Below are 10,428 nucleotides of genomic sequence, written 5' to 3'. Positions count from 1 at the left end.
CAGCAAAGGGGGGCGCACCAGCCTGCTCCACCTCCCCCAGACGCTCTCTCACCAAAAAGAAAACCCACTGCCGTGGAATCTATTCCGACTCAGCGACCCCGAGGCAGTACATTTTTATGGAAGGAGATTGCCCCATCTTCCTTCGGTGGAGTGGTTGGTGGGTTTGAACCACCAACCTTCTGGCTGGTAGTCAAATGCCTTAGGCACTGCACCACCAGCGCGCTCTCCCGACGCCCTAGGGTTCTTCTTTTTTCCCGAGGCTGCCCCACTCGCCCACGCCGGGACCCAGGTGTTCTTGACCTTTCGCCTCTCCCCGCCTTTCCCAGTCTCCTTTCTGGACTGACCTAGGTTTTTACAACACATTCCTTTCCTAACCTCAAAGTAATAAACGTAGATGTTGAAAGCCAGCAGCCAAAGTTCTCGCTCTGTTTCCTCCGGACCCCAGGCTCTCTCCCCACGTTGCAGCCCCTCCACCCGTCAGCTTCCGGCCCAGGGTCCTGCTCCGGCTCCTCGCAGGGTTCCAGCGTGTCTACCCGGTGCGCCTTCACCGCCTTCCGCCTTCCGGTCGGCCGAGACCGGGCCCCGCCCCGCGCGGATTCTGGACTCTGTACCCAGGCCGTCCCTCTTGGCTGGCCATGGCTTCGCTGCGTTTCTCAGCGAATCTGTCGTGGTTGTTCCCCGAGCTCCCTGGCCTCCCCGCGCGGCTGAGGGCCGCGGGCAGCGCGGGCTTCGAGGCCGCGGAGGTGGCCTGGCCATACGCGGAGCCGCCGGAGGAACTGGCACGCGCAGTGCGTGAGGCTGGACTGCGGATGGTGCTGATCAATACGCCCTCGGGTGCGCTGAGGGAGCGCGGCCTGGTTTGAGCTGAGGCCAAGGCAGGGTGCCTGAACCGGGGCTAAAGTTTGTTCTCTCCACAGGAGACCCAGAGAAGGGGGAGATGGGGCTGGCGGCCGTACCGGGAAGGCAGGATGCCTTCCGAGAGGGGCTGGAACAGGCTGTGCTCTATGCCAAGGCCCTGGGCTGTCCCAGGTATCCCCCCACTTCCTCCTCCTCCTCCTGGTCCCCATCTTCCCTTGTTTCCTCCTTTATGACCCACGTCCCTACTGCAAATTCGTGGTCTGCTAGCCGTGGCCCCTAGGTCTGAGAGGCTCAGGAGTGAGCCCACTCACCCTCATCATGGCCCTTTTTAAAACTGCATTTTGAAATTTTCTTACTGTCTTGTGTCATTCTCCTTGTTTTGCTGCTTGCTAATGCATATCCCATGCTGGAAGTCCAGTCTGATTAGGGAGATGGCAAAGTAAATATACTGATTGTTTTAGGATGGTGTCACTTTAAGAGACCATGGGAGCAGAGCACGCACCTAGGCCCTTGTCTGGGGTCGGAGAAAGCTGCTAACAAGTAATGATGGTAGAATGGAGTCTTGAAGCTGTAGGCATTTGCTTGATGAGCAGGAGGTAAAAAGCATTCTAGGCTGAGTATAACCATGTTCAGGGGTTCTTGAGGCTGGAGATGTAGCCTGTTGGGCCCAGGAGGGCCTGAAATGTAGGTGTGAAGTTTGGATGTAGCTGAGAAATACCAGGTGGTGATAACACAGGAGGAGGAAGGGTCAAAGTGGGGTGATCAAAATACATGTCAAATCCCGCAGAGGCCCAATGGGTTAGTGCTAGGGACAGAGGAGAGATGGGAAGTAGCTAAGAAATAGATGCAAGTAGAGGAGTAGGCAGGCAGCCTGGAATACTTGACAAGGGTAAGGGTCAAAATGATTTTTTAAAGGTGAAGCTTTAGCATGCTTATAAACTGAGAAGGGGCCGAAAGAGATAAAGGCTGAAAGGATAAGAGGGGCTAAGTGATAGACTTAGGGCTCTGAAGCAGGGGAATGGATCCGGAGCCCAGACAATTGTCCCTAAGAAGGCATCCGGGAAAGGCTTGGCTTAGGCTGACACAGGTGTCTGAGGGCCCTGGGATACCTAAGCATCATGGCCCAGGGTGTGTGAACCGGAGCCCTGGGGAGAGGAGTGTGGCTGGCACCGGCATCCTGGAAGGATGCATACAGGAGCCGCAGGAGTGAAGTCCTCTGCTTCAGGATGGACCCACAGCCCCTCCAGTTCCATCTTCCCCACAGGATTCACCTGATGGCTGGCCGTGTACCCCAGGGAGCTGATCGAGCGGCTGTCGAGGGTGAGATGGAGACAGTTTTTCTGGAGAACCTGAGACACGCAGCTGGGGTTTTGGCTCAGGTGAGAGACAGGTGAAAACACATAGGCTTGTACTTGCATGGATGTCTTTCGGGGTATGTGTGGGGAGGTTCACAGTGGAGCAAGCAGATAAGGCCGAGTGGGACAGGTGTGGGCCTTGACTTTCTTCTGAGAAAACTTGGTGAGGAGCTTTATTCACAGCATCCAACATGGTGCTAGGAGAACCTCGTGGGACTGCTGGAGCCCATTAACACTCGAATCACTGATCCCCGGTACTTCCTGGATACCCCCCAGCAAGGTAGGACCGCCTTCTGTCCCCTTTGATTCCTGCCCTCTCTTGAGTCTCATGACCTCCTCCTCCTCTCTCCCTCAGTGGCAGCCATCTTACAGAAGGTTGGAAGACCCAATCTCCAGTTACAAATGGTAAGCAGAAGAAAGAGAATACTTCTCAGAGGGCCCAGTCTCTAGGGGGCCTTGAAGAATGGTGTGTGCCTGAGGGGTCTCTGACTGTAGTGTTCTGTTCCCAGGACATATTCCACTGGCAAATCATGGATGGGAACCTGACGGGAAATATCCGGGAGTTCCTGCCCATTGTTGGTGAAGAGGGGTCCCCTTCTTTGCTCCTTCCTCATCTGCTATGCTGTATCCTATGCCCGTCCACACTTTTAACCCCCCATATCTGTCCCTGAGGCCACAGCAGGAGGCCTGGGCTTATATCTGCCCCTATTTGTCCCAGGACATGTGCAGGTGGCGCAGGTCCCAGGCCGGGGGGAACCCGACAGTGCTGGAGAGCTGAACTTTCCCTACCTATTCCAGCTGCTGCAAGATGAAGGCTACACGGGCTTTGTGGGCTGCGAGTACCAGCCCCAAGGTGAGGGGTAAGGCTAAAGGTGGCGTAAGGCACCTGTCTTGGCCCTGGGGAAGGGAGTACTAAACAGACAGTTACTGAATGGGGGCCCTTTCTCTCTTCCTGGTTGAGATGCTACTATCTCCCTCTTCCCTCAGGAGACACTGTAGAGGGCTTGAGATGGCTACGTACATATTGGGACAGGTGGGGCCGCCCACCGGCTGGCCAGTGAGGTCCTGTCCACTGCCCACATACCTCTCTGGGACAAAGAGTATCCTGTGTCTCCTCCTCTGAATTAAAGACAATATGCTGAACATTTTCATGTACATATGTATTTAGGGGTGGGGGGGGGACACACAGTGTCTAACCCTTTAGTTTCTCTGGGCTGCTTCCCTCCTGTTAAGAAGGGCCATACAGCTCATGCTCAAGTCTGCCAGTCTGAACCGGTGTTACTGTAGAGACGGGTGATCTCTTGAGCCTACCACTTCATTTACAGATGAGAAACCAAAGGTCTGAGAGCAAATGGAGTTGCCCATGGTCACAGGTGCTCAAAGGCAGAGCTGGGACTGGAACCCACGTGTCTTAGCTTAACAGTATTGTTCAGCAGTGATGTTCATGTGGGAAATAAAGACCAGAGGGCTAGGGGCAGGGAGATAGCAATCTGAGACTTGGAGGCAGGATTCAAGGTGAGTGCTTGCCATCTGGTATAAAGGACTCCACCAAGTAGGCAGGAAGGAGGAGTTCCCTTCTGGAAGTGCCCAGAGGCCAGGGCGGAGGTGGGCACCTGAGGGAATTGACCTGACCCTCTGGAGCCCTGGGCTAGTCAGTGGCTGTGAATAGGGAGAGTAACCTCTTCTTGTGGGATGTGGCAACAGACCCTTGAGAGATCCACGAAGCTTTTGGTTTCACTCTGTGTTTGTCCTGGGGCCCAGCACAGGGTTGCTTAGTCTCGTTTCAAGTGGGCAATCTGGTAGATCCATGACTAGAGAAACAGGGGCATTCGGTGGCCTACTCCTTCAGAGGAGGCGGGTCCAGAGAGTGAAACAGGCTGTGTTGATGACGGATTCGAGGTGGTGGTAGGTGGAGACCAGCTGGGCAGGGGGGCTTTCACTGTCTTGGGGCTGCACTGGGAAGGGCTCTCGGAATACCACCGTCAGAGACTGTGGGAACAGAGGTGGGGTGCTGTGGTGAGAAGAGGGCAGGGTAGGAACAGGGAGAGTGTTCAGAAAGAGCGGGCACTAAGCAGGCTCTGCTGTGGAGCATACAGGCTACATCCTTACACCAGGCTGGCACAAAACCCCCTACCCCTGTTCTCACCGTCTTTCCCAAGTGGGAATCCAGAAACACTAGCACAAAACAGTCAGTGAACTTCTGATTCAGCACAACCTATAGAGAAAAACAAAATGAGACAGGGAGGGAGGTATGTCTCATCTGAAGAGGCGCAGACCCTTTTGGGCAGCTTAGAAGTGGGGGCCTGTCAATGGTCTGCTTCCATCGTTACACCTGACCCCGCCTGCACTCCAAGGCCACTCAGGGCCTTGTATTCAAATTGAACATCTCAGTTCTTATTCTTGTTAGCTTCCCAGGCTGCCTGTTTGAGCCGCATCAGAATGAGGGGTAACGCATAACTGGAAGGTTACTGAGGTCACCTATCTTGAGGCCTTGTGTCAAGCCTAGCCCATTGGAGCCAATCAGTGGATTGGAGTTCTCTACCCTTGACACAACCCATCTTTGCGTCCTGTTCTGTCTTGGGTCTCTCATCTCCCTGACTTCTCCTGGGACTCTCCTTTTACGACTGTTCGCTAACACTTAGCTTTGCTTTCTCTCCCTGGGCAATTTCTTCTAGTCCCAAGACTTCAATTACCACCTGTTCCTATAGATGCTGCCTAGATCACTCTCTGAGCACCCATCCCAATGTCCATATGCCTTCTAGACAGCATTCCCAGAAGGTCCTTAGGGACCTCAGGCTCAGCTTGCCTCAAGTTGAGGTCATCACCCTCCCCCTGAAACCTATTCCTGCTCAGTGTTCCCACCTACAGGATCAGCCCCATCTGTTCACACCCACCTGTACCACCACAGCCTTATCCTAACTGATTTCTCTGGATGACCCTGAAACTAACTTTCCCCACAAACGTTTGTCTCAGGACTCCTTACCATGGTCCAACTCCTCCTTTCTCTGTCTTCCCTTGACAAGCCTCCTCTCCTAGACCACTGCTCTTGTTGGGCCCGTCCCTTTAGACTCTAAGTGCCTGTGTTCATACTCACCACACCTCTTCTCACACCTCTGCTCTTGCTACCTGCCCTTATGACAGTGTCCCTTAAACTTTAATGTGTATACAAATCATCTTGGGGTCTTGCTAAAATGCAGATTCTGTTCAGTAGGTGTAGAGTGTAGCCTGAGAGTGGGCATTTCAGCAAGCTTCCACGGGCTGCTGATGCTGCTGGTTTGAGGAACATACTTTGGGTAACAAAGCTTTAAAGAGGGCCTTTATGGAACTGCAGTCTCCAGACTAACCATAGATGGGTTCTGAGTGCTCCTGTGGTTCCACACCTTGATCCCCAGGATCTCTAGTCAGTCTTTGTTTTTGGTGAGCCAGTGGGCGCAAGGCTCTAAGTTATCCCCTTAAACATTCCACAGCTCAGTGAATCACATCTGCACTCAGTGCTGGAAGGGTTTTTACATATATGTGTGTAGTCCTATTCCATCCAGGCCCCCACCAGGACGCAGCTTGCTTGGTCAGGCTGGGGATCTTTGAGAGGGACATCTGGCATCTCTCTGATGATGATTTCTACCATGTCTCCCCTTCCAGAGGGAGCTCAGGGGACTTACCAGGTATTGAGTTCCCAAGTCTGGGCTCTGGAAATGGCGACAGCTCTGGGGGAAACGGCTCAGAAGAACCTTGATCAGGCTCTGGTACCAGGAGACTGTCATGGACAGGAAGCAGTCCTGCGGGAGGGTCCACAGGCCTGGATTTGCTGTCCCAGAGGCAGCTCTGAGACCCCAGAACCTCTGAAATTCCCAGCAACCTCCCCAACCCCATCTGGAGCCCACAGCCCCTTACCAGCTGGGGGTCAATGTCCCCAATGGATTTGGCATGGACTGCTCCTAGGAGCTCCTCCAGCTCTGCCAGGGCCAGGCGCCCACCTAGCCGCAGCCGATCAGGCCCTGGTGGCTCCAGCAGGAAGAGGCGCTTCCAGAGTGTGTCCCGACGGCAGTGGCCTCCAGCCAGCCGTACCAGCTGAGCCAGTCGTGCCCGTGCAACACCCACTTCTGCAGCCAGTGGTGGGAATAGGGGGGCTAGTCCAGGGGCCAAACCAACCCCTGTGGTCTCCCCAGGGATTCCAGCTAAACTCCCTGAAATCTCTGGCTCAGGGGGCAGTCTGGGTGGCTTCCGGAACCGGCGCATGTCAGCAGTGAGTCTGGGGAATAACTCTCGTTGGCTGGTAAGCACCACAAAGAACTGCAGCCTATGGGAGAAGTGGAAAGGAATGTGGTGGTCACAGTGGAGCAGATAGAGGGCAAGAGCAGGGAGCAAGGAGGAGGGTAGGTAATGGGCAGGCTCGAGGTGGGGGATCTGCTGACCGCAGAACATGTCGCTCGGCCTCTCCCTGCTCCTCAAACGGTGCAGCGCAGTGACAAACAAGCAGAGATACATCAAAGTCATCTGGGTGACGAAGTCCCTCAGAGTCCAGGTAGGAGCCAGAGCTGTGTGGTAGAGGTGAAGGACATGTCAACCCTAACATCCAGGGAAAATAGTCCCACCTCTTCTGCCTGAGAAAACACGGGTCTCCTAACTGCGAGCTAAGGCCTAGACCTCAGCTCTATGTGAGTGCTTGCTGGGTGGCCCTTCTAGCTTTACCTGTGCCATGCTGACACCAGGGCATATTCATTATGTTCCGGGCCCCCTGGCCGGGCCATACGCAACGGCTTCATGTGATAGGAGCTGGCATGGTCCGCCACGTAGTTGTAAAGCTGATGGGCAGCAATGAGTGGTGTGGGGAGCTCCAGTGTCCCTGAGGGGCAAGTTATAGGAGATAGGAGACACTGAGCCTGAGACAGATACACTGATCTGGTCAGGGGTGGGGTGGGGTGGGGTGGGGTGGAGGGGATGGGAGTTCCTAAGGTTTTAATTGGCAGGCAGACTGGTTCTATTTTCCAGGACAGCTGCATTTCTACACAACACTGAGATGGGATAAACAGTAGCTCAGAACAGACAGACAGAGGGCAGGGTGCATATGACTCAGGAGCCACACTTTGATATGAAACAGATTGTGAAGAACTTAAGACACAGCCAGAGAAATGGGGACAGGGTACCAGTGCTATGAGGCAATTAACAGTCCAGACCAGTCAATGCAGAGACCAGGGTCTTGTCCTAGGAAGCACACCCACTGGCCCTAGCCTGGAGATACCCTGTGACCTGTTCTTTCTTTCTGGCTCACTGGCTTGCCTTTGGGCACTGACCTTGGTAAATGTGGTTGCGGCCAAAGTGGGGACCATCAGGGTGGTGGGCCAGGAAATGTCGCAGGAAGGTGGTGAGGTGGTAGCCATGTCGGAGGACCAGGTGGGCGCCCAGCACATGCTGGTGCACCAGGCGCAGGTGGAAGTCATAGCTGAATGAGTGCACGTGCATCAGGTCCCGTACCCTGTCACATTCCTCTGTGAACAGCATGGACAGCTGGAGAGGTGGCAACAGGGGACAGGATTAGGGCACATTCCTCTCCTTTTCTGTGGGAAAAGGAAGCTCAACAGTCCCACCCTGTAGCTGTGGGCCAAGGTAACCCTCCCCTCTGCCAAAATAGTTTTATGGGAAGCCCTCCCCATTATATCCATTCATGCTGCACTGTAACCCTTTACATGTAACACTGTCCATCTTGGGGACTGAGACTGAGCATTTTTACTCTTATCTGATTCTACTGGAGTCTGGCACAGATTCACTGAAGTGGCAAATACCCATTGAGTGTCTGCCTTGTACCTACCAGGTACTGTTCTAGGTGCTGGGGATATAGTGGTAAACAGAATTGAATCCTTGCCCTCAAGGAGCTTATATATTCTAGTAGTAAAGACATAGACAAAAACATGAGAAAGAGTCACTGAGTAAATGACACACCATGTTAGAAGATGGCACTAATGAAAATCAAGTAGTAAAGTGGGGTAAGTGCCAGGGCAAGAGGCTGTGTAGTTACTACTGAATGCTTTTCCTGGCTCCTTCCCATGCCTCCAGCTTCATCTTGCCATCATAGTACTTGCTGTCCCCTAGTATGTCACATATTCCCTCAACATTTTTGTACCTGCTGTTCTCTTTGCCTAGAATCCTGTTCCCCCTGACACTCAATCTCATTTAACTGTTTTTGTTTTGCTTTTTATTGTTGTAAGGTATGTATCACATAATATTTGCCCAAGCACTGTTTTTATGTGTACAATTTAGTGATACTGATGACATTAATCATGCTGTACAACCTTCACCATCAATCATTGCCAGATTGACTGTCACCAGAAACAGAAATTCAGTGCTCTTGGACTCATTCTTAAAGCTTGAATTGGGACCTCCTGCCAAGGCCAGGCCAGGGTGGCCTGCTTCTGCTTTAGAATGAATGAACGAATCATTGATGGAAGAGGAAAGGAAGGGCAGAGACACGGAGCTGGTATTTCTTTTAATGAGATGGAAATTGAGTTCTGGTAAGATGGCGGAATAGGCAGACTGCATAGACCCTCTTCAACAAAGAAGAGGGGAACCAATTAACACAACTACAGAAGATAATCCTGGACCCCTGAGCCTTGAAGGGAAGCATATAGAAGTGCACTAAACTCCAACTAGCAGAAGAATTTGTATGAAAACACCAGAAAAGGAGACCTATGGAGCTGCAGTCTGGCAGTGATCCTGACGGCACAGACAGCTTGGATATTGCCGAGTAGTGGTAGGACCTAAGAATTAACCTAAAAATCAGCCCTGCTAGCCAGGGACTGCACAGAGGACTGCTCTGATGGCTGGGGAATAAAAGGGAAAGAAGCGAAGAGGAAGGCGGGCTGAGCTGTGGACTTTTGTCGGTCCGAGGGTGCAGCCATTTTGAATATTTACAAGTGGCGTGACCATTTTGGATATTTAAAGTGACAGCATTCTCCCAGATTCCAGGGACTTAAGAATAGGCTCCATTTGCCAGGAACTCCAAGGACATTCTGGACCCGGACAACTGGATGGGTGCGACATTCCTCTTGTTACTCTTATACCCCACACCCTCTTGGTGAACGGAGGTGCGGCCATCCCTCACTCCCACCCATTTTCTGGGCCGGCAGGAATTCCATCCCAGTCTGTGTGCTCGGACAGAGCCTGGGTGCCCTGTCATGACTTTTTTTTTTCTGTTTTCTAGTTTGTTTGTTTTTGTCTGTTTTAAAACTACTACTCTTATTACTTTTGTCCTTTTTACTATTATTCTTTACTCCTCTCCTCCCAGGTTCTAGTTTTCAGCGTTTTTTCTTTTCCCTGTTCCTGGTTGCAATATTTTTTTTTCTTTCTCATGGTTAACCCTATTCCTTGTTTTTCTATTTGCGTTTTTCCCATTTTTTTCTTCATTATTCTCCTTCTCTTCCTTTTTTCTCTTATGGCCCTCTCCCCAGATATTGCAGGGTTTTTATCTTTTTTTATTTCTTTTTTCTTCATTTTCCCTTTTTTGGTTACTGTTCCTGTGTGATTACATGGTGTATTTTTTGTCCATGTGCTTTTACTTTTTTTATGGTTATTGTTATTTTTGTCTAACGAGTGGAACACAGCACCAGTCCCCATATGACACAACTACTCCCATACCTCCTGCAGCTTCACTTACTGAATGAGAGCCACCAACGGGCCAAGGATAAACAACCACCAAGAAGAGCCTGACTCACCCTTCACTGCTCTTCACAAACAGTTAACAGAGATCTAAATACAACACCACCACAATGTCTCAGACAACAGACCATCACAGTCCACACAAAGAAGCAAGATAAAGTGGTAGAAACAAAGGAGTGGGATACAGATCCAGAACACATCCCTGAGAAAGAAGCAGCATTGGAACTCTCTGATAATGAATTCAAAAGAATTATATTTAGGTATTTTCAAAGGTTTGAGAGACACACCAAGGAAAAGAAAGACAAACCCATAGAAGATTTTGAAAGAAAATACAAGAACAAAATAAAAGAAATGACAAATTAGAAATGATACAAAATCTGCAGATAAAAATCCAGAAGATTAATACTAAATTCTCAGAAATAGGTAACACACTAAATGGGCAAAGGAGTAGAACTGATGCAATGGAAGACTGAATTAATGAGATTGAAGACAAATACCTGAATACTTCTTTGGAAAGGGATCAATCAGAAAAAAAATCAAAACAAAATGAAGAAAGCCTAAGGTT

General features: G+C 51.2%; 2 protein-coding genes across 2 annotated transcripts in view; one reads left to right on the top strand and one right to left on the bottom strand.

Annotated features, from left to right (window-relative positions):
* The first annotated feature begins 635 nt into the window (after positions 1–635).
* Positions 636–3,274, top strand: HYI (hydroxypyruvate isomerase (putative)). The gene is made up of 8 exons (XM_007953045.2): positions 636–834; positions 918–1,029; positions 2,123–2,237; positions 2,415–2,493; positions 2,569–2,618; positions 2,723–2,792; positions 2,932–3,066; positions 3,201–3,274. Exons 1-8 carry the CDS (start codon positions 636–638, stop codon positions 3,272–3,274), a joined length of 834 nt encoding a protein of 277 aa, XP_007951236.1.
* A 784-nt stretch (positions 3,275–4,058) lies between these two features.
* SZT2 (SZT2 subunit of KICSTOR complex) overlaps positions 4,059–10,428 on the bottom strand; it is a 73,720-nt gene continuing 67,350 nt past the window's right edge. Inside the window, exons 66-72 of the mRNA XM_042782564.1 lie at positions 7,505–7,718; positions 6,903–7,056; positions 6,626–6,748; positions 6,105–6,510; positions 5,873–5,989; positions 4,360–4,428; positions 4,059–4,202 (exon numbers count right to left, since the gene is read on the bottom strand). Of these exons, the coding sequence (XP_042638498.1) occupies positions 4,059–4,202; positions 4,360–4,428; positions 5,873–5,989; positions 6,105–6,510; positions 6,626–6,748; positions 6,903–7,056; positions 7,505–7,718 (1,227 nt within the window). The remainder of the gene's footprint in view (positions 4,203–4,359; positions 4,429–5,872; positions 5,990–6,104; positions 6,511–6,625; positions 6,749–6,902; positions 7,057–7,504; positions 7,719–10,428) is intronic.

This window comes from Orycteropus afer, unplaced genomic scaffold (assembly GCF_000298275.1).
Source record: "Orycteropus afer afer isolate SDZICR_OR568_19922 unplaced genomic scaffold, OryAfe1.0 scaffold00370, whole genome shotgun sequence".
NCBI lineage: Eukaryota > Metazoa > Chordata > Mammalia > Tubulidentata > Orycteropodidae > Orycteropus > Orycteropus afer.
This window is presented reverse-complemented; position numbering and strand designations above follow the sequence as displayed.